The sequence below is a fragment of the Peromyscus maniculatus genome, chromosome 22 (genome assembly GCF_049852395.1).
Source record: "Peromyscus maniculatus bairdii isolate BWxNUB_F1_BW_parent chromosome 22, HU_Pman_BW_mat_3.1, whole genome shotgun sequence".
Taxonomy (NCBI): domain Eukaryota; kingdom Metazoa; phylum Chordata; class Mammalia; order Rodentia; family Cricetidae; genus Peromyscus; species Peromyscus maniculatus.
In genome coordinates this window covers 17882771-17907124 of record NC_134873.1, presented here as the reverse complement: position 1 = coordinate 17907124, position 24354 = coordinate 17882771, and the positions used below count along the sequence as shown (strand labels likewise).

General features: G+C 42.8%; 2 protein-coding genes across 7 annotated transcripts in view; one reads left to right on the top strand and one right to left on the bottom strand.

Moving 5' to 3' along the window:
- Window positions 1–24354, top strand: part of LOC143270186 (putative Polycomb group protein ASXL2) — a 342260-nt gene that overhangs the window by 88826 nt on the left and 229080 nt on the right. The window lies entirely within an intron of this gene.
- Window positions 1–24354, bottom strand: part of LOC143270190 (putative Polycomb group protein ASXL2) — a 273546-nt gene that overhangs the window by 116681 nt on the left and 132511 nt on the right. For 5 of the 6 annotated variants that reach the window (XM_076559175.1, XM_076559171.1, XM_076559172.1 and 2 more), the window contains exon 6: window positions 7204–7286. In XM_076559175.1, coding sequence (XP_076415290.1) covers window positions 7204–7286 — 83 coding nt within the window. Of the gene's footprint in view, window positions 1–515; window positions 889–7203; window positions 7287–24354 lie in introns of those variants that run through there. The other variant, XM_076559176.1, reaches the window with a different exon arrangement.

Here is a 24354-nt window from a genome sequence, read left to right as displayed (position 1 = left end):
GTGGGAAGGAATACACATCCAAGCCATCTGCTTATCCTCACAATTGCCAATTACTATGTATATAGTACTGTACCTCTTTCAGGTTACTTTCCATGAAAAGCCAATGATTTTTAAATACTCCTACTAAACTTCTTCCAAAGGTGAAAAAGGAAGAAAAAAAAAAAAACTAATCTAGAAACTAGGAAGTTGACCACAACCATTCATTAGCCTCACAATCTATCATATTGACCTATAAATATAAGATTCAAATTGATGCCACATCCAAACTACCTACTATATGGACTCTAATGAATGGTCTAGGTCAGAAAACAGCAAATTTCGACATCACACGGTTTGCAGGCAAATGGATGGATCTAGAAAAAATCATCCTGAGTGAGGTAACCCAGACTCAGAAAGACAAATATGGTATGTACTCACTCATAGGAAGATGCTAGATGTGGAACAAGGATGACTAGACTGCTACTCACATCACCAGTGAGGCTACCTGGAAAACGGGACCCCAAAAAAAGACACGGAGAAATGGACGAGATCTACATGAATAGCCTGGTCATGAGTGGGAACAATGAAGGGCGACAGTCGAGGGAAAGAGTGGGAGATCCTAGCTGGATCAAGAAAAGAGAGGGAGAACAAGGAATAGGAGACCATGGTAAATGAAGACCACATGAGAAGGTGAGAAGGGGAGGAAGCAGAGAGCTAGGGAGGCCCACGGAGATCCACAAAGATACCCCCTCAAAAGACTGCTGGCAATGGTCGCGAGACGGCAGGAACTGACCTACTCTGGTGATGGGATGGCCAGACACCCAGATAGTGGTGCCATAAACCCCTCCAAGGACTGAGGAATCTGAAGGCAGACATCCACGGCTGGGCCCCTGGTGGAGCACTGGGAGTCTAATTAGTGAGTAAGAAGAGGGTTTATATGAGCGAGAATTGTTGAAGCCAAGGTTGGATAAAGCACCGGGACAAATAACCAAATGAATGGAAGCACAGGATCTATGAACCAAAGGCTGAGGGGCCCCCAACTGGATCAGGCCACCTGAACAGGTGAGACAGTCATTTGGCTTGATCTGTTTGGGAGGCAGCTGTGCATTGGTGCCAGGTCCTGGGCTCGTTGCATGAGTTGGCTGTTTGAATCCTGGGACTTATGCAGGGACACTTGGCTCGGTCTGGGAGGGGGGAATGGACCTGCCTGGACTGAGTCTACCAGGTCAACCCCGGTCCTCGGGGGAGACCTTGATCTGGAGGAGGTGGGAATGGGGGGTGGGCTGGGGGGAGGGGTGGGCAAGAGGGGGAGAACAGGGGATTCTGTGGCTATTATGTTGAACTGAATGGTGTTGTAAAATAATAATAATAATAATAATAATAATAATAATAATAATAATAATAAAGAAAACAGCAAATTCATGGGTAAGATAAATTCAGGAAGAATCTGCTCAAGTCCAAGTATTTTTCCACTCTAGGAGGACGCTAGCATATGAGGGCTGCTGGACTGACTTGCCAGCACCGCTTTAACAGATAAGACAGACAAACTGTGACTCTAGAAGCAATGCACACTAATGTATACTCAGAATTCAAATAGAACACAACCAACAGTCACAGATTATTACAAGGAAACTAAGGCGGGTTCTGTCTCCCCTGTACTTTAAATACTGTGCTTTACACTTCTAAACAGGCATTGAAAGGTCTCGAAGTGCTTTAAAAAAATAAAAATAAACAGCTTTTGTTTTTGTTTTTGATTTTGAGACAGGGTTCCTTTGTATAGCCTTGGCTGTCCTGAAACTCGCTTTGTAGACCAGGCTGGCCTCAAACTCACAGAGATCTGCCTGCCTCTGCCTTAAGTGCTGGAATTAAAGGCTTGAGTCACCACTGTCCGGCATAAATGGCCTTTTAGTGTGTTAATTTATAAATGTTTACACACAAATTTTTCAGAAAGATAATACATCAAAATGAGGTATGCTCATTTATAACTTTTCATATCAATGAAATAAACTAATTTTCAACCTACTGATATGTGACCACAATCAAAGCTTCTTTTTCTGCTGCTGTTTGTTTTTCAAGTTTGTGTGGGTGGGTTTACCTGCACATGATAGGCACACACACAGAGGCCAGGGTACAATGTGCAGGAGGCTGATTCTCTCCTTCCACCATGTGGGTTCCAAGGATCAAACTGGGATGTCAGGCTTGGCAGCAGGCACCTTAACTGCTGAACTATCTCACTGGCCCCATTCTGATTTTTGGTTGTTTCTTTCTGAGATGAGGTCTTACTAGGTTACTCTAGCCAGACTGAAATGTACAATACTCCAGCCTCAACCTCCCAAGAAGCTGGGATACAGACATTCACAACAGCACTAGCTCAAAAGGGAAGGGCAGCTGGGTCTCCAACAGTCCACATGTCCAGAAATGAGCTCAAGCTCAACTACAGAAGAGACACTGATTGCTCTCTACTGACAGACATATATATGCCTGTGGCAGCTATCTACATATGGAAGCCCATGCTGGCCTCCAGGCTTCCTCAGCATCACAAATAGCTGTTACACAATTCAAAGTCCACATTAGCCTCCTGGCCCTCCTCCCTTCCCCCAGCTTCCTGTCCTCCTTACAACAGGCCTGTGTTTCCACTCCATGCTCTCTCACTTCTCCTGAAGACAGCCCTGCCTGTGACCAGTCTACTTCTTTCTCTCACTGCTCTGGACTCCTTCCAGGTGCCTCTGGATAACTTCTCTTATTCACAATAAAAACCTTCTCCCTAATGAAGAAGCCATTTCAGTGGTCTCTTTACCATGCCCCTCACACAGAGGGGATATTCTTGCTCTAGAAAAGAACCAATTGAAAATATCTCAAGGGTTGGGTACATGACTCAGAGGTACATCTCTCACTTACATGGAATCCAATGATGCCTTATATTCAACCCCCAACACCACAAAAATAAGCAAATCTGAAGTATCACATTAAAGAAAATTAAAGTTGAAATCTAAGGAACACTCAAGGCCCTGGCTGGTGGGAAGACATCCACGGCCCCCTTTTGCAGTTCTGCTCAAGTGGGGGTTAGTCAGGTGCCGGGCAGGTGAGTGCCATAATGATGAGCAAATATGTGGTGGAGAAATGGCAGAGAAAGAGAAGCAGAGTGGTCCATGTGCTGTGGAAAGAGGCAGAAAGGAAGAAATGAAGATAGTGAAGAGTAGGCTGATGTTGGAGGCCTGATTGCCACATGGGGCCATGGTGCTGTCTGGGCCAACATTTGTGGCTCCTGTTGCAACCGAAAGCTGTGTGTGTGTGTGTGTGTGTGTGTGTGTGTGTGTGTGTGGTTGCCTGAGGCCTTTTCAGTCACCGGAACCATGTTGGTACCCAAAGGCCATGCTGCAGTCGAGCCCACACAGACCTGAGTAGCACATACTATTACCCAGTGCCATGGTAACATCTGGGCCAGGGCTACAGCTGGGAGCCATGTCTGGGTCCCCAGCCCTACTGCAGCCAAGGTCTATGTTGATATTCATACCTCCTGTTGCCATTGAGGACCATACTGATTCCAGTGATCTGGGCTGCCACCCAGGGCCATGCCAATTGGGTTGGCCTATGCAGCTACCAGGGTCCCTGGTGACAATTAGACCCAGAATGCTGCCCAATGACCATGTCTGGGTCTGTGGTCCTACTGCAGCTGAGGTCTGTGTTGAAGTCTGTGGTCCATGTTGCCACCAGAGGTCACATGGAGCCTGGGGTCTGGGCCACAACCTGTGGCCTTGTTGGTGTCTGGGGCCATGATGCTGCCAGAGCCATCCTGATCTGAGTTGCCAGTGCTTCCACCTGGACTCAGGATGTCGACAGACCGAGCTGCAGCCTGAGACAATTTGGGTCCCTGGTGGAGCTGTAGCTGGGGTCTGTGTTGAAGTCTATGACCAAGAATGCCTCTAGGGCCTATACAGAGGCCTGGGATCTCAACCACAGCCGATGGACTTGTTGGAGTCTGGGGGCATACAGATCTAGGTGGCCTGTGCTGCTACTTGGGGCCATGGTGTCATCCAGGCCCAGGCTACTCCCAAGGGCCAAGTCTGAGTCTGTGGCCCTAGAGCGGCCGGGGTCTGGATTGACATATGTGGCCTGTTGTCACTGAGGGCCATGAGGATGCCCAGGGTCAGATATCCATCTGAGCCCAGGTCGGTGTCCTAGGGCCATGCAGATCTGAGCAGCCTGCACTGCTGGCCAATGCCATGGTGATGTCTGGGCCAGAGTTACAGCTGAGGGCCATGTCTGAGTCTGTGCCCCTATTGCAGCCAGGGTCTGTGTTGATTTCAAAGGCTCCTGTTACCATAGAAGGCCGTGCAGACACTCGAGGGCGAAGGTCATGTTGGTGTCCGAGGGCCACACTAAACCACTGGGGCTCGGGCCAATTTGAGTGGCCTGCACTGCTACCTGGGGAAATTGTGACATCTAGACCCAGCTGCTGCCAAGGACCATGTCTGGGTCTGTGGTCAAGCTGCAGCTGGGGTCTGTGTTGATGTCTGTGACCCACATCACCTCAGGGGTCCAAAGTAACCCTGCAAGATGAAATCAGAGGGCCATGCTGAGCCAGCTCCACCCTTTGCTAGCTCAGAGAAAGCTGGCCTTGCCTCTCGATGGACATTGCAGCAAGAAAGCTGGCCTCAACCCTCATGGGAGAGATGGCCCCACCGCTCACCACAAGTGAGAGTGAAACAACCCTGAGGGCATGGGCGTAGGGGAGCTGATTCCACCCTCTCACCTGAGGTGGATGGCCCCAATGGCCTGGACTGACTAGCTCAGTTACCATCCGCTCACAGCAGGGCCTTGGGTTGGCCCACCCTAACATCTACCCCATCCAGGACCTGCTGGAGCTTGTGAAGGGACTGATCCTGTGGGACAATACCCACAGGGGCTCAATGACTCAGGGCAGCCACTGGATATCCCAGAGGAGTTCTGGTGAGTGATGATGATGTACCAGAAACCAGAGGCCTTGAACCAGACCCCAGATTCACTGCAATCAACATTTGCTAGTAAAGCAGGCAGGACAAAAGGGTGTACTGTATAACACAGAGGCCCTCGATGCCACCTAGATGAATGAAGAGGTGCTGAAGAGGTGGGAAAGAAAGAGAAGTGAAGAGGTTTTTGTTTGTCTTGTTCTTGTTTGCTCGCTTGCTTTGTTTTGATTTTTAAAATTTTCTTGGGTGGGGGAGAACACTGCAGAGCTGAGGGGAGGATTTGGGAGGGTGGGAGGTAAGTGGAACTGGGGTGCATGATGTGAAACTCCAAAAGAATCAAATTTTCAAAAAAAAAAATAGATCATACAATAGCTACTTATAAAAAGAAATTGCAGTCTATTTTTAAATTTTTTAGCACAATTCAATGTTTCTCAAAGACGCATCACTGGCAACTCTTCAATGTGAGGAACTGTCCATGTAAGGTATGTGGTGTTCCTATTACCTGCCTATTAAATGATACAGTGTGTTCCTCTTCTCATCCAGTACTATCTTCAAAAATAGCTCCTCGCACACCAGAGTGATCCCCTGCCCACAATTAAGAACCACCATTAGCCAGGCCATGGTGGCACAGACCTTTAATCCCAGTACTCTCAGGAGGCAGAGGCAGAGGCAGATGGATCTCTGCTTTCAAGGCAAGCCTGGTCTACAGAGTGAGATCTAGGACAGCCAGGAAAGACTACATAAAGAAACCCTGTCTCAAAAAACAAAACAAAACAAAACAAACAAACAAACAAACAAACAAAAAAAGCACAAACTTTGTATCCTTATTTTGGTTTAATGTTGTGAAACAGGGTGTGGTAGTTTAAAGAAAATGGTCCCCATAGATTCATATATTTAAATGCTTGGTCCCCAACTGTTGGAAGTGTTTTAGGAAGGATTAGGAGGTGTGGCCTTCTTGGAGGAGTATCACTGGGCATGTACTTTGAGGTCTCAAAAACCCATCTAATTCCCAGTCTAGCTCACTCTGTCTCATGCTTGTGAATCCAAGAGGTAAGCTCTCCATTACTGTTCTAGCACCCTCTCTGACTGTAAACCCAACTGAAAGCTTTCTTTTATAAGTTGCCTTGGTCATAATGCTTTATCACAGCAACAAAGTAACTAATACACAGAGTTTGCTGGGTAGCCCTACCATCCTGGTATTCAATAAGTAGCTGAAGCTGGCCTGGCACTTGTCTCTATTTCCTGAAAACTGAGAAATGCGCCCCAGCCTACCTAACATTTTTTTTATTCAAATTTCTTATCTTAATGAAATATCTCCAATGTAGATGGCCAAATTTGTCTCAATATACACAATGAATTTGGCATAATTTTAACATTTCTTAATGACAGTCTTAATTATGCAAATAAGACTATTATAAGATAACATAACAAGACTCTTAGAAATCGACGATTATCTTTGACCCTATTTACATATCTACTACATTTGAAGATTAAAAATTCATTTTTAAATGTGTGTGTCTGGGTGTGTGTGTGTGTGTGTGTGTGTGTGCGTGTGTGTGTGTCTGTGCATGTGTGAAACAGAATGCATGTGGAGACCAAAAGACAACCTCCAGAAATCACCTCCTTTCTTCCACAGTGAGCTCTGGAGACTGAACTCAGGTCACCGAACTGGCAAGAGCTTTACCTCCTTGAGACATTTTGGCAGCCCTATTTGTGTATTTGTTTGTTTATCTATTTATTTGGGGGAGAGGCTCTTGCTATGCTGTCCAAGCTGGTCTAGAACTCATAGGCTCGAGTGATCTTCCAGCCTTAGCTTCTCTCAAGCATCTTGGACTACAGGCATGTGTGATGATGCCCAGCAAAGACTTTCTCTTGACACACAAAGACCTTTTCCATTTCATTCTTTTTAAGAAATCTTATTTCTTCTTACACTGCCTACTTTTGAAGCTGCTGTGTAATAATTTTTGTCCAATTACCAAGCACAAAGTGATAGATGACAGCTTAAAGATGACTCCAGGCCTTCCTAAGAATCAAGGTGCATAGGCTTTGAAAATCAGCTACTTACTTTTTCATGAAGAATTTACTTTACTTACTTTTGATTTTATAAATGCTATGACTTAAAAAAAATCTAAGGACTGAGAGAAAAATGAACTAGAAGTTCATAAAGTACATTATACTAACCAATGAAGGTTTAAGACAAAGAATACCAAAACATACTAAATTTTATTAGATACTCTAAACATAATTATTACTAGTAATACTTTTAATAACTCACCTGATTTCCTTTAGTCCTTCTCTCTGGATAACTTGAAGAATTTCTTTATGACTCATAGGTGTATTGGGGTATTTTTCTAAGACCTGAGAAGCAAGGAATAACAATGAATTCTTATTTTAAGTTCTCATTCTTATAATTGTCTATTATTATTATAACTATGTCAATAATTAGATCTATAACATACATATCTAGAGACTTCACCCAGATATTTTCTGTTAATCACAAACAGTAAGTCAAAATATGAAGCAGAAATGGATCAAAAAGGTTAAAATTAACACTTTAATTAATCCTATTAATGAATATGGAATTGATTACTCTTAGTCTCCATTCCCATACCACATCCCTACCTGTGGTCTACCACTGCACATATCTTTAGATTATCTACTTTAGTAGGGTGTAGTGGCACAGACCTTTAATCCCAGAACTCAGGAGGCAGAGGCAGGTGGATTTCTGCCTCTGCTTTCCAAGAGTGCTGGGATTAAAGGCATACATCACCATGCCCAGCTAAATCCATGCTTCCTTTAAATAAAAATTAAAAAAACAACAACAACAACTATGTTTTGGATACAACACGAACAGTAAGCTTAGTTTGTTCTGTCTTTCCCATTAAATTTAACTAAAAATCGGGACAGAATGAATGGAATCACTATTTGAAGACTCTGAAAATGGGAGCAGATAAAGCTAAACCACAATTAGAAAACACACAGTATAGTCAGGAGTGAATTTCCTGGTTTTGATTTCTCTACAACCTCCTGTCCTGGACTCAACAGCAACCTGAAACCCAAGAGCACACTGATACAGACAGAAAATGTTCCAAGACAATCTGTCATTTTTGATCTGAAGCACAGTAAAGGGAGCCCTTCCTAATGTCAGAGGTAGAGAATTCTCCTAATTTGTTTTTAGGCTTTGGGTATGTCATGGTCCTTTCCCTCTCTATACCTGCCCAAGGCAACATGGCAGCAGCTATAAACCAATACCACACTTGGAAACTAACCACTAGCAAACATAAATACAAAATAGATGTGAATAGCTGCCAAAGTTCTAAAAATTATGATGTTTTGAAATTTAATACACAGGAGATTGGTAGAAACTTGGGAGTTAAAGCCAATGTCAGGCATGGTAGGACATTCCTTTAATCCCAGAACTGGAGGTAGTGGTAGGCAGTTCTGTGAGTTCAAAGACAGCCAGGATACAACTTTTTTCTCAAAAACAAACAAAAAAATTTCTGGCCGGGCTGTGGTGGTACACATCTTTAATCCCAGCACTTGGGAGGCAGAGGCAGGTGGATCTCTGATCTGTGTGAGTTCAAGGCCAGCCTGGTCTACAGAGTGAGTTCTAGGATAGCCAGGACTGTTTCGCAGAGAAACCCTGTCTCGAGAACACACACACACACACACACACACACACACACACACACACACACACACAGAAAAAAACATAAAAAAAATTCTCATAGGATTTAAACAAGCATTTGATGTTGTTTTAGTTTGATTTGAGGACAGATTCTCTAGCCCAGGCTGCCCATAACTCCCCACATAGAGCCAAGAATGCTCTTGAACTTCTTTTTGATCCCCCTATCTGCCCTTCCCCATGCTCAGACACTCCACATCCACCTGGTTTTTGCTAGAGATGGACTCCAGGGCCTCTTATATGTTATTCAGCACTGTACCCAATGAGACACATGCCAGCCGCTCAGGGCTGTGGGATCCTAACAGCATCAGAATGTCAGATACATAATCTACAATCACTCAGCGGAACTCACAAAAGACAAACTACACACAACAGACCCCAAATGGCAACTGTTAAGATCAGACACGCACAACTATGCTTCAGGAAACAGTGGTGCAGGCCGTTAGCCCCGGCACTCAGCACGCTGAAGCAGGAGTCACTGCCCTGCTCGTCAATAATCTTTGCCACATCCTATTTCTGATGTTAGCTTTATCAAAAATGTCACCCTCATTACTCAGGTGAAGTAAACAAAAGAGCATGCTTTCCTTGAGCTATTAGCCTTCTGTTTTTTTCTTTAGTTTTCACTATAAATAACTAATGGTATATTAATTTCTACTAATTAAAAAAACAAACAGAAAATAATCATAAATTCCAAAACTCACTCCTCTGTTCAGAAACTGCACTATACTGCAAGAAAAACCAAGAGTAAACTATCATGAGTGAAACACTTGTGTTTACACGCAACAGTCCTTTGGTTAAGCTGGACAGAATGGTATGTGACTCTAATTCCAGTGCTGTCAAAGGAGAGACAGCAGTACCAGTTAGAAGCCAGCCTAGACTACACATGGAGAGGGTGTCTCCCCCTCCAAACGGATCGTGCCTGTAATTACAGCACTTAGGAGAGACAGGAATACTGCAACAAACTGTTGTCAGTCTAGGCTACATAATGAGTTCCACGACAGCTGGGCAACAAAACAAAACAGAAACAGGACTTGGGACGGTGAGATGGATCAGCAAGTGAGAGCATTTACCCTGAGTTCAATCCCCCAGAGCCACATGAGAGAGGAAGAGAAAGAAGTGCCTCTTGCGTTTCAAGTTGCTTTCTGAGCTGTGTGCACATGACCTCACACATAAATACTAATAATAAAAAAGGACAGTTTCTCCTTTCGATAACCATTTTTGTTTATATTTAATTATCTTTTTTTTTTTTTTTTTTTGGAAAGGAAGTTCGAGACAGAATTTCTACATGTAACAGTCCTGGAACTCGCTTTGTAGACCAGACTTGCCTTAAATTCAGCCTTCTGATGCCAGGATTAAAGAAGTGCACCACCACAGCCTGGCTTATATTTAATTATCTGAATCTCCCTAAGAAAATATAAAGAATGAGAAAAATATATACATACACTAGAAAAACCTGAGAATCAAAACACTTCTGAGCAAAAATACAAAACTGTTACAATTTTTTTAAAAGTACAGCAAGTGTAGATTTACTAAGGAAAAGTGAGGAAAACTCTTTAAGGTGGGAAGGATCCAAGGAAGGCATACCATATTATATTCTTTTACCACAAGCTCAAGATGTAGGCTAGCAGTTTTCCAAAACAGCTACCTTATTCTGACCACAGGAGGGCAGTGTCTGTCTCACAAAACAAAAAACAAACAAAAAATTCTACTGGAACTGTTCAAACTACAAAACACAATTTAAACAAACTACTCTTATGACAATATGATCAAACATGAAAAAAAAATTAGAAATCAACAGTATAGGGCTGGAGAGATGGCTCAGTGGTTAAGGGCACTGTCTGCTCTTCCAGAGGTCCTGAGTTCAACTCCCAGCACCCACATGGTGGCTCTCAACCATCTGTAACCGGAGCTGATGCCCTCTTCTGTCTGATGCCCTCTCCATCATGCAAATGGAGCACTCATATACATAAGATACATAAATAAATAAATCTTTAAAAAATTAATAGTATAAAGAACTCAAGGGCACAGTTGGAGAGATGGCTCAGCTGTTAAGAGCACCGACTTACTGCTCTTCCAGAGGACTCGGGATCAATTCCCAGACGCCACACAGCCACAAACAACTGTTTGTATCCTAGTTCCAGAGGACCCAACACCCTCACACAGACATACAAGCAGGCAAAACAACAATGCACATAAAATATAAATAAATAATTTTTTAAAAAAGAGACAAAGAACTCAAGGGCAATGGACAAGGTTCCTAAAGAACTTACTAACACTATTCCTCAGCCAGAAATAGTGGTGCAGGACTTTATTTTTTCAGCACCCAGGAGCCAGAGATGCAGAGGCAGGCACCGGATCCCTTTGAGTTCCATGCCAGCCTAGTCTACATAGCAAATTCCAAGTGGGCCAGGGCTATATAGTAAGACCCTGTCTCAAACAAAACAAAGCAAAGCAAAACAAAACAAAAAGCAGGATTTAAATTATCAGTCTCTAGTAAGTTCATTCAAGAAGTGAAAAGATGAATGAAGAGTCTGAATTTTGTGTAACGTGGATCATTTAATTTTACATTTAAAATGTTAATAACATAATAATCTCTTAATGTCTGGCATAAGAATTATTCACTATCACTTCTCGGCCTTTTGGCTAAGATCAAGTGAAGAGTTATTTACTGACCAAAAAGCCTTAAACAGGATAACTAATACTTTGTAGTCACAGAGATCAACCAGAACACAAGCAGATTAAGGTTCCGGAAGTCTGTGCTACACAAGATACACAAGATGACTATCAAACCAACTAGGTGGCTAATGGGACAGGAGGAAAAAAAAAGTCAAATCTGAAATAAATTAAAAAAAAAAAAGAAAAGTCAAATCTGAGTCAGGCGTGGTAGCACAGGATTTTAATTCCAGCATTTGGAGGTAGTGTCGTGTGGACCTCTGTGTTCGAAGATAACCTGGTCTACAGAGTTTGCTCCAGGACAGCCAGGGCTACACAGAGAAAAATCCTTATCTTGACCAAAAAAAATTTTAAAAATTAAAAAAAAAGGGTGGGGGGGAGCCAGGCTGGAGAAATTTCAGCAGTAAAGAACAATGGATTATCTTCCAAATGATCCAGGTTCAATTCCTAGAACCAATATGAAGGTTCACAACCTCTGTAACTTCAGTTTCAAAGAATCCCACACCCTCTTCTGGCCTTAACAGCACCAAGTGTGCAGGAAAAACACTCAAACACATAAAAATAACATTTTTAGGCCGGGCGGTGGTGGAGCACGCCTTTAATCCCAGCACTCGGGAGGCAGAGGCAGGCGGATCTCTGTGAGTTCGAGGCCAGCCTGGGCTACCAAGTGAGTTCCAGGAAAGGCGCAAAGCTACACAGAGAATCCCTGCCTCGGGAAAAAAAAAAAACATTTTTAAAAAAGGGCCAAAATGCTTCTGCAGTTATAGTGGTCAACAATGTCTAATCTGCAAGGTTAATAGAAACATTCTGTTTTTCAACAACAAAATTGCTTTAACTAGCTGTGAGAACTCAGACTCCATTTAATCAGGAAAAGGCATCAGATTCAGCAGACTTAGCAGTGAACTGGCATCCAGGTCAACAACTAACCCTGAATTCTTCCTAGAACATCAAATCAAACAGGGAATGGGAGTCAACCAACTACTTTTGCCAATGACAGAAATGAATTTCCACACCAAGACAAAAGGAGAGCCTAGCCATTCCAAATTTTGATTCCCTCATGAGAAGCGGGTACAGTTTTGACATTTGCTTCATCCTCCAAACTTCTACTACCTGATATTTGAAACCGAGGAACCAAATGAAGTCAAGATGCTACTTTCCCACCTACCAAACTCACTATATACGAACACTGTGACAGCTTAGAAACTGAACTTTACACAGGAAAGTCATCCCGCTGAAGGAGGAACAGAAGGAGAGAGAAAGGAACACAGGCACTTCAAACTGCAAACACAACTAGCTAGGAGATGGTGGTGCACGCCTTTCACCCCAGCACTCCAGAGTCAAAGGTAGGGCGATCTCTGTGAGTTCTAGGCCAGTCTGCTCTACAGAGTGAACTCCAGGACAGCCAGGGTTATACTGAGAAACCCTGTCTCAAAAAAAGAAAAGAAAGAAGAAGGAAGGGAGGGAGGGAGGGATGGAGGAGGAAGGGAGGGAGGGAAGGAGGAAACAGAACTAAATAGTGAGGGGACTCTTGCACAAAGAACCAAGGGGAAGGAACTCTAACAAGTTTCTAAACTCCATTATGCCGACATTCTAATATCAGTCCTCTCTACTCAAGCCATACTCTTCCTATGTCTAGTGAATTGTGCTGGATTTCACCCAAAGTTAAGAAGCACTTATTCCTTCCAAGTAGCCAGTATTATTTCTTCAAGGTCAGTGACTGTTACATAGTAATGACGCCACAAACAGACAAGGTTACTCCAGGAGGAGGAGGAGGAGGAGGAGGAGACAATTAAATTCAAGAAGGTAAGTTATACTATCAACAACACTGGCACTGAGCGGGATGATTAAAGGTTTTCTCCTTGTTTGTCCCCTCCGTATTTCCTATTCTGTACAAGTTTTTATTTTAACCTAGAGCTGTCTGCTTTATGTAATATTCCCTTTCATGGATTCTACCTTTATTGAGTCATACATGACATAAAAGTGATAAGGCTGGTACTATGTGAAGTAACATGCATGCATTCATTAACATAATCTGAAGAAAAGCCGGGAGTAAACAGGAAAACATTATCACACACAAAGTTGTCTGAGAAAAATCAATGAGAAAATACTTATTCAAAGAAAGCAATAGAAGAAAGAGCTCAGAATTGCATGCTGAGGCAGAAGGGTCTTGAATTCCAGGACAACCTGTGCTATATGGCAAGACTGTGTCAAAAGCAAGCAAAACACACCCCCTTAATATTTAGAGGGAAACTAATAAAAGGAAGAAATGTTAATAAATCAAACACAATTAGAAACACAAAAACAATTAGAATTTTATAAGAAAAATTCAGATGGAAATACATTTGCTTATAGTGTAAAGTTCTCTCATTATGCATGGTAATATTTAATCATAATTGAACATCAAAGTGCTCTTATCTTTTAAGCAAAAAAAAAAAAAAAGTAATATTAGCCTTGGAACAGAACTCCAAAACTCAAAACCCTGGGTGTGGTAATGTACATATACAATCTCAGCACAAGAGGCTAGAGAAGATCAAGAGTCCAAATGTTATGTGTATTGATTGGTGTTTTGCCTGTGTGTATGTCTGTGAGGGTGTTGGATCCCCTGGAACTGGAGTTTCATACGATTGTGAGCTGCCATGTAGGTGCTGGGATTGAACCCAGGTCACCCTAGGTTATATAGTGAATTTAAAGACAGCCTGTTCTAATTTCAAAAAAAAAAAAAAAATAGCAACAATAAAAAGCTAAAACTATGGCCTAGCAATTTATTCCTAATAAAAAATAACTAAAAGCATATACTGAGACAAAGAACTGTGCAAACATGTTCATAAAAACCTTTTCCAGGGGCTGGAGAGATGGCTCAGCAGTTAAGAACACTGACTGCTCTTCCAGAGGACCTGGGTTCAATTCCCAGCACCCACATGGCAGCTCACCACTGTCTGTAACTCAAGTTCTAACACACTTACACAAACATATTAAAAAATACTAAATTATGTTTTACAAAAAACCTTATTCACCATTAAAAACTATGTAACATATTTAGAAAAATGATTTGAAAACTACACAGCTGTATGTGTCTCACTGGAAACAAAGGTCGACCTTTCAGTACCCATAGAAATGGACTACCAACCTTAAAATCTATACTCAGCAAGAACACTCAACTAGGAACGGTGGCCCCTGTTGGAATAGCAGAACTCCAGAGGCTAAGGCAAGAAGAATCAGCTGGGTTAGACCCTATCCAAAACAAAACACCCTTCTGGAATGAAAGTAAAATCAAGTTATTCTCAGGAGCTGGATAAATGCCTCAGTGGTTAGAAGCACAAAATGTTCTTCTGGAGGAGGTTCCTTTTCCAGCACCCACGTCAGGCAGCTCACAAATACCTGTCTATGACTCTAGCTCCAGGGGAATACAATTTAACTCAGACCTCTGCAAGCACAGGCACACACACACTTAACAATTTTACAAGACTAAGTTGTTCTTGGCCAGGCAGTGGTGGTATACACAATTAATCCCAGCACTCAGGAGGCAGAGGCAGGTGCATCTCTGGAGTTCAAAGCCAGCCTGGTCTACAGAAAGAGCTCCAGGACAGCCAGAACTACACAGCGAAACAATCTTAAAAAGCCAAAAAAAAAATTTAAAAACAAGGCCGGGCGTTGGTGGTGCACGCCTTTAATCCCAGCACTCGGGAGGCAGAGGCAGGCGGATCTCTGTGAGTTCGAGGCCAGCCTGGGCTACCAAGTGAGCTCCAGGAAAGGCGCAAAGCTACACAGAGAAACCCTGTCTCGAAAAACCAAAAAAAAAAAAAAAAAAAAAAAAAAATTTAAAAACAAAGTTTTATTTTGTTGTTGTTTGTTTTTTTAAAGACAGAGTTTCTCTGTGTAGCTTTTGGAGCCTGTCCTGGCACTCTGTAGCCCAGGCTGGCCTTGAAATCAGAGATTCTCCTGCCTCTGCCTCCCAAGTGCTGGGATTAAAGGTGTGAGCCACCACCACGCAGCTAAAGTCACTCTTACAGAGAATATGTGCAGAAAAGGAAAAGAACAGAGCAAGCCTGTAACTACTGTCCTTATTTTGTCCTGCCTCCAACAACTGGCCATTGACTGGTATATGAGAACTTGGACTTGGAGAGAAATTTTCCTGTACAAACCATGTGATTTATGTGAACATCTGCTTTCCTTCTAGAAATTCAGAATTGTGATATATGCTGACCTGTTCTCAATAAAAAAAAAACAAAAAAAAAAAAAAAAAAAAAAAACTCCCTGGCACTGTTTCGTGACAGACGTTTTACTTTTATTCCTTGTCATAATTCACTCCTGGAGGCACTAAGTTGTGATCCTACTCAGAAACCACTTGAAACCTTCCTCCAAATTTCACCTCAAGCATATTTCCATCTATCTACCCACTTCAATTTGAATGTTTTGTATGTAAATACACATTCACACATGTGTACCTGTGGGTGGATGCCAAAGGTCAACCTCAAGTACATTACCCTTAGCAGCCCTCCACTGGACTTCCTTTTTGAGACATTCTCTCACTTAGGCCTGGGGCTCATTGCTGGCCAGTGGATTCCAGGGGTCTGCCTGTCTTCCTTCCCCAGTCCTAGGATTACAAGCATACATACCATACCTGGCTTTTTACGTGGGTGCTGAGGATCCAAACTCAGGTCCTCCTGCTTGTGTACACTTGACCAAGTGAATCATCTTCCCAGCCTTGTTGTTGTTTTCTCCTTGAAACAAAGTCTCAATCCAAATCCTGCCTCCATATCCCCCAAGTTTTGAGGTCACAGGCCCATGCACCATGTCCTGCTTCTACTGCACCCAGTTGTGACTGAATTCTACGCCATAATAAATGACAGTGATTAGTCTGACTAAAAGCCCAGCCCCGTGTGTTGTCTTACAGAATTACTAAACCTGGAGGTGGTATCAGGGATCTCTCCCACAAAAAAGAAACTAGGAGTCTGTTGCTAGGAGACCATGTTCTAAAAGACAGCTAAAAGTTTTCAAGGCAGAAGAGAAATACTATCAGAATCTGAACAATAAATAATGAAAGAACAAGTCGGACTCAGTGACGTACTCCAGCAGAAGTGGAAGGATCAGAAGTTCAAGGTCATTCTTGACTGCATAGGGAATTCCAGGCCAGTGTGGGCTACATGAGACTCTATCTCAAAAAAAATATAATATAAAAACAATATGAAGAGTTGGGAGCTGAAGAGATGGTTCAGAGGTTAAGAGCACTCACTGGCTGCTCTTCCAGAAGACTCTGGTTCAATTCCTAGCACCCACATAGCAGCTCACAACCATTTTTAACCTCAGTTCCAGGGAATTCAATGCCCTCTTCTGACCTCCAAGGGCACCAGACATGCACACAGTATACAAATATACATACAGGCAAAACATCCATACACATAAAATAATAAATTAAAAAAAATAATAAAGAGCAAATATATGGTAAGTATAATAGGCTTTCTCCTGAACTTTCAAAATTATTTTCCATGCCAGGTATGGTGGCTCACACCTTTAATCCCAGCACTTAGAAGGCAGATAGGGGATCTCTGTGAGTTCGAAGCCAGCCTGGACCACCAAGAGAATTCCAGGACAGCCAAGGCTATTACACAGAGAAACTCTGCATGGAAAAACTATATAGTCTTTTTTGTGTTTATATATATATATGTGTGTGTGTGTGTGTGTGTGTGTGTGTGTGTGTGTGTGTGTGTGTATATATATATAAAAATTCATTCCATAGTTATATGCAAAATTATAATCTTTCATGGGCTTTCTAATTTGTAGTATCATAAGACAATGGCAATATATACAGGTTAGTAAGGGAACTATATGGTGATAAGTAAAACAATGATTCTAAAAGGTAGGTATACTCTCTTCTCTAGAGCAATGTGGGGCGACGACAAACACAAAATGAGACAACTTAGAAAGAAGGTGTGGTGGCTCACACCTACGATAATAGCGGAGGCCATGAGGCAAGGCTAGGAGGTGGAGGCAGAAAGATCAACAGGAATTTGAGGTCAGCCTGGACTAGCTCTCACAGTGAGAGACCCTATCTCAAAGAGCCAAAGAAGTGGAGAGTGGCCCCATGAGCCACCCCCTTCCTGGAAATCTTGGCTGTTAATGGCTGCCAGAGGAGGAGGAAGGGCATTTTCTTCAGTGGCTACACTGGGAAGTGCCCACAATCCCGTCAATAACCCCTCCTCCATGCACCTGTAAGCAACCCAAATGAAAACTCACTGGGCCACCAAACTGTTATCAGCAAAGAAAGTACAAGGGAAAGGAGGGAAGAGGAAGGGCATCAGCAGGAGGAGGAGACAAGGCAGGATAATGGTGGATAAAATGATAAAAATTCATGGACATGGATGAAAATGTTGTAATGGAATTCATTATTATGTATAACTTAATGTGGACTAATAAAAACCATTAAAGATAAGTAAGCCAGGCATGAGGACTAAGAACTAAGATCCCAGCACTCAGGGCCAGCCTGGCCTACATAGCAAGTTCCAGGCCAGTTAAGGCTATAGTGCAAGACTCTACCTCACCAAATGAGCAAAAACAAATAATAATAAAGAAATGGTGTGGTGGTAATCTAATTGTACTGAATTATTATTTTGATTGTATGTTAATAAATAAAGTTGTCTGGGAGTCAGAGCTATTAGAGCCATAGCAAGAGCCAGGCGGTGGTGGCACACGCCTTTAATCCCATAGATATCTGTGTGTTCAGGGTCAGAGCTATTAGAGCCATAGCAAGAGTGTGGCGGTGGTGGCACACGCCTTTAATCCCATAAGATCTCTGTGTGTTCGGGGATATAGTCAGCATTGGAGACATATGCCTTTAATACCTAGGGGGCTGTACATTCAGACAGTGACGAGGCAGTCATGTGTTTGGGTTTACAACCAATGAGAAGGCAGAACAACATACTTTAAAAAAACGAACCGACAGGAGGTAGGTCTCTTTTCGCGAAGCTGGGACAGCAGGAGGAAGGGTGAGATTTTAGCTCTGAGCTCTGACTTCTCGGCTTTCTCTTTTACATTGTTTCTGTGTTTCTTATTTAATAAGACGGTTGGTTACATCTACAAAATGGTATAACTTTTGTGTGAAAGAAGCACACTAAAGCTCCTTACACTTCAGGAGACCAACAGAATTTGAGAACAAGGTCCAGCTGGAGAACTCCATGTGTAATACATGTGGGGAGAAGAAACGTAAAATGACAACCGTGTGAAGGAAGGCCAAGGGAGGAAACACCCAGCCAGGCACACTCGACTTTCCAACCTCTCTAACAAACCCCACACACGGCCCAACCACCTCAGACAGACATGCTAGCTCCTGCATAAAAAGCTACTATTCCCAGAAGAAAAACACGTCACGTCGATTTTTTTCAACCTTCCACCCTTGCAGCCTTTCTCTTCCAGTACTTCACAATACTCAAAGTTGAATTAGCAATATATCGGACATTTTTCAGTCTTCCTTCTCCTCACCTTGTGCCTCATTTTACAATGATCTGTAAATTTTCTATCCATCATCTTTAAGATTTTCACTTTTGTATGGGGACATGTGTTGTGTCTATACACGTGAATGCAGGTGTCTGTGGACTCAGGGAGTTGGATCCCCCTGAAGCGCAAGTTACAGGTGGTTGTAAATGCTAGCCATGGGTACTGGGGATCAAATATGGGTCCTCCGCAAGAGCATTCCATGTTCTTGCCCGGAGGTGTACTCAGGAGGCAGAGGCAGGCGGATCTCTGTGAGTTCAAGGCCAGCCAGGTCTACAAAGCAAGTTCCAGAACAGGCTCCAAAGCTACGCAGAGAAACCCTGTCTGGAGGGCAGGGGGAGCATTCCATGTTCTTAGCCATTGGGCCAAATTGCTCCAGTCTTTACTCACCATTTTTAAACACTGAGGCCTTGAACACTCAAATTTTATTAACTTACCACTACACAGCTTCAACAACATATTTATTCTTTTTTTTTTTTTTTTTTGGTTTTTCGAGACAGGGTTTCTCTGTGTAGCTTTGTGCCTTTCCTGGAGCTCACTTGGTAGCCCAGGCTGGCCTCGAACTCACAGAGATCCGCCTGGCTCTGCCTCCCGAGTGCTGGGATTAAAGGCGTGCGCCACCAACGCCCGGCTCAACATATTTATTCTTATTCATGACTATACATTGTATTATCAAATTTTTGTTAAAGGAATATACATTTATCTCACAATTTCTATGTGTCATGGTTCCAAGCAGATGAAGTGGCCCTCTTAGAATCAGACCACGCTGTGAAAACCAAGTGTCACTGCAGAGTATGAACTCGGCTGAGCTGTGCGGTCCTCACTCCAAGGTCCTTCCCTGTCGTCTTTGCTGGACCTCAGCTGACACTCGCTCAACTCGTAAGGCCGCTTGCCACCTGTCCTCTTTCACACAGAGACCATAGCATGGCTGCTGGGCTTCTCTTGCTTGTTTTTTTGAGACAAGGTCTCACAACACAGTCCAGTACGGCCTAAAACTTACTATCTAACCCATGTGGACTCCAAGCTCCTGGCAAATCGGCCTCAGCCTCTCCGGTGTTAACCCACACCTTCTAGGATAAAAATTATTTCTCTATTTTACCCATTGCTTTTTACATAAAGACACAAAATACACAGTAGGGAAAACTTCATAGCATGCTCATGTATTTCACTGGAGTCAAGCTGGTGGCTCACACTGACTGTTGGTTTGGAGACCAAGCTGGGATGCATGGCAAATGCCAGGCCCAGCAGGATTACAAAAAAGACCCTATCTCAAAACCAAATCAAAAGCGAAGAAGGAAGAAAGGGAGCAGAAAGTACTAACAGCGCCCACAGGAACAGTGTTATTTGAAATTGAGTATCAATAAACCAGCTACTGCATAATTCAAACATCAGTGAGTTAGACTCCAGATGGAGGCCTGAGGATGTGGCTCGTCTGGCACATTGCCTGCCTGGCATACAGGAAGCCCTGGATTTCATTCCTAGCACTGCATGAGTCCAGGTACCACATAAACCTGTCGTGGTGGTGTCCACCTGAAATCCCAGCAGCACTCAGGAGGATCAGGAGTTCAAGGTCATCCTCAAACATACAGCCAGTTCGAGGCAGCCTAATCTACATGAGATCCTATCTCAAAATCTAAATGAATAAAATCACTTAATATTCCCATTTCTCACTCCTTCCCCCTCCCCAAAAACCCTCTCCCAAGGATCTCAAGCCCAGATGCCTCAAATTCATTATGAAGCAGAGAATAACTCTGACCCCTTGATTCTCCTATCTCCACCTCTTAAGCCCATACAAGATTATACCAACAACTCAGTTCATGCCATGAAACCATGCAGTGCTGGGGATAGAACCAATTCATTCTTGTTAGGCAAGCAATCTTCGGACAGAGCTACATCGCCAGCCCACAATTTATAATCTCTTAATGGTTTGAAAAATATTTCATAGGATTCCCAAAACCTAGAAAGAAGAAAAGTTAAAGACTGATCAATTTAATTCCATTAACATTAAATATATATGTGTAGATGTGCAGGGCTAGATAGAGAGATGGCTCAGCAGTTAAGAGCACTTCCTGCTCATGCAGAGGAACCACAGTTCAGTTCCCAACACCTAGGTCAGATGGCTCACAACCACCTCTAACTCCAGTTCCAAGAGGTCCTCTGTGGGCACCTGCACACACATGATACACACTCATACAGACACACACAAATAAAAGTAAATCTTGAAGTACTTATGTATGAGGGTGCACACTTGAGTACATGCCCAGGACAGGGGCCAATAAGATGGGTCAGTGTAGGTAAATGCCTTTGCCAAATAAGCCTGACCTCAGTCTGATCTTTTCCAAAACCCTCAGGAGGAGAGAACCAACTCACAAAAGCTGTCCTCTGCGCACAAACCCCAAATGAAGGTCAGATATCATCTGACTTTCTTTTTATAATACACACCAAACACACACAAAAAATCTGTACAGAAAAGAAAAATCTCCACAAATTCATTCAAAACAAAAAAACAGGAAAATAGATCTGTAATATAACAAATTACCTTTATATATAAAAACACTCAGAAATTGACATGAAGGAAATCCCAACACTAGGGAGGTAGGGAGGTAGATGTCTTTAAAAAGACAGACAGACCAGGATATAGGAACTGGAGAGAGAACACAGTGGTTAAGAATATTTTGTTCTATACGGACCAATGGAATTGAATTGAAGACCTTGACATTAATCCACGCACATATGAACACCTGATTTTTGACAAAGGAGCCAAAACTATACAATGGAAAAAAGAAAGTATCTTCAACAGATGGTGCTGGCATGACTGGTTGTCAATATGTAAAAGATTACAAAGAGATCCATATCTGTCACCATGCACAAAACTCAAGTCCAAGTGGATCAAAGACCTCAACATACATCCAGTTACACTGAACTTGATAGAAGAGAAAGTAGGAAGTACTCTTGAACGCATTGGCACAGGAGGCCACTTCCTAAATATAACACCAGTAGCACAGACACTGGGAACAACAATTAATAAATGAGATGTTTTGAAACTGAGATGCTTTTGTAGGGCAAAAGACACAGTCAATAAGACAAAACTACAGCCTACAGAATGGGAAAAGACCCTCACCAACCCCACATCTGACAGAGCACTGATCTCCAAAGTATATAAAGAACTCAAGAAACTAGACATCAAAATACTGAACAGTCCAATTAAAAAATGGGCTAAAGAGCTAAACAGAATTCTCAAAAGAAGAATCTCAAATGGCTGAAAGACATTTAAAGAAATGCTCAACATCCTTAGTGTGGGAGCCCGTTCTGGGGTTCCTCGTGGCTTTACCCAGCAGGTCCGAATAGAGGATGATCAGGACCACGGGCCTGAGTGCAGGTGTCTGAGATGGCCTGTACTTGGCTGTGCTGGAGGAGGAGGTCTTTTGCTCCACCCCTTGGCGTCTCTATAAAAACCCTGGACCAGAGACAGTCGGGGCCCGTTGGAATAGTTTCCAGGCCCTCTCGAGGCTATCCTTTATTTTCTATCTGTTTATCTCCGCAAGATTCTCCGCTATAAATCCTTCTATCTAATATTTCCTGCTGCTCACACTCAAGAAAACTCTGGGAAGCTGTGGGGGTGGTGGGTAAACGCCCCACACCTTAGTCATCAGAGAAATGCAAATCAAAACGACTCTGAGATACCACCTCATACCTGTCAGAATGGCTATGACCAAAAACACTAATGACAGTCTATGTTGGAGAGGATGCAGAGCAAAGGAAACACTCCTCCACTGTTGGTGGGAGTGCAAACTTGTACAACCACTGTGGAAATCAGTATGGCGGTTTCTCAGAAAATTGGGAATTGATCTACCTCAATACCCAGCCATACCACTCTTGGGCATATACCCAAGGAATGTTCAATCATACCACAAAGATACATGCTCAACTATGTTCATAGCAGCACTATTCACAATAGCCAGAACCTGGAAACAACCTAGATCCCTGTAATTGAAGAATGGATTAAGAAAATGTGGTACATATACACAATGGAGTACTACTCAGCAGAGAAAAACAATGACAGCAGGAAATTTGCAGGCAAATGGATGGAACTAGGAAATATCATCCTGAGTGAGGAAACCCAGACCCAGAAGGACAACCATGGTATGTACTCACTCATAAGTGAATTCTAGATATAAAGTAAAGGACAATCAGACTGCAACCCACAGATCCAGGGAAGCTACATAGCAGGGAGAACCCTAGGATGACTGTGGCTTATAAGAAGTTTTTACTCTAGCCGGGCGTTGGTGGCGCACGCCTTTAATCCCAGCACTCAGGAGGCAGAGGCAGGCGGATCTCTGTGAGTTCGAGGCCAGCCTGGGTTACCAAGTGAGCTCCAGGAAAGGCGCAAAGCTACACAGAGAAACCCTGTCTCAAAAAAAAAAAAAAAAAAAAAAAAAGAAGTTTTTACTCAATCACTGGGCAAGCCTCAGTGAAACATTTCACTATTAGGATAAAAATTTGTACTGTATCAAGCTGATGATAGAAAATAATAATAATAACAAACAAACAAAAAAGAATATTTTGTTCTTCCAGGACCCAAGTTTGGGCTAGGCAGCTCACTGCTCCAGCTTTGGGATATCTAACACCCTCTTCTAGACTCTGCAGGTACCTGCACCACATGGCATACACACAGAGAGACAAACACATACATATAAATAAAAACTAAAATTTTAAAGATCAGGAATAACATAGAAAAAGACTAAAGATAAAATCTGAATAGCAAAGTTTACTGGCAAAAAATACAAATATTGTATTTTTGTAAGTTGAAGAACATCTACAATCTCAGCTACTCAGGACACTGATGCAGGACCAGCCTGGGCTACACAATAAGTTCAAGTCCAGCCTGGACAACTTAGTGAGACTGTCTCAAAACTTAAAATGAGGGTCAGAGGCATGACACTATGGGTGCACATGAATGTAGCACCTGGCTAGCAAACACAAGGCCCTAAATTCAATCCCCAGTTTGAATATAACAATAAATAGTCAGCTGGGTGGTGGTGGTGGTGGTGGTGGTGGTGGTGGTGGTGGTGGTGGTGGTGGTGCATGCCTTTAATCCCAGGATTTAGGAGGCAGAGGCAGGCTCTGTGAATTCAAGGCCAGCCTGGTCTACAGAGTTCCAGGACAGGCTCCAAAGCTACACAGAGAAACCCTATTTAAAAAAAAAAATGTAATAATAGTCAATAAACATGGGAAATTACTTTAATTCTGTATTATCCAATAATAGCCATATACCGATATTTTTGTTTGTTTGGTTTTGTTTTGTTTTGGAGACAGGGTTTCTCTGTGTAGCTTTGGAGCCTGTCCTGGAACTCACTCTGTAGCCCAGGCTGGCCTTGAACTCTGGAGATCCGCCTACCTCTGCCTCTGCCTTTCGAGTGCTGGGATTAAAGGCATGTGCCACCACCGCCTGGCCCACATACTGATTTTTAGCAGTAATTAAGATTAAATAAAATGTTAAATGCAGTTTGTAATCACAGTGGCCATTTTAGGTGTTCAAAGGCCATGGAATATTTTTAGCACACGACAACACAGATACCA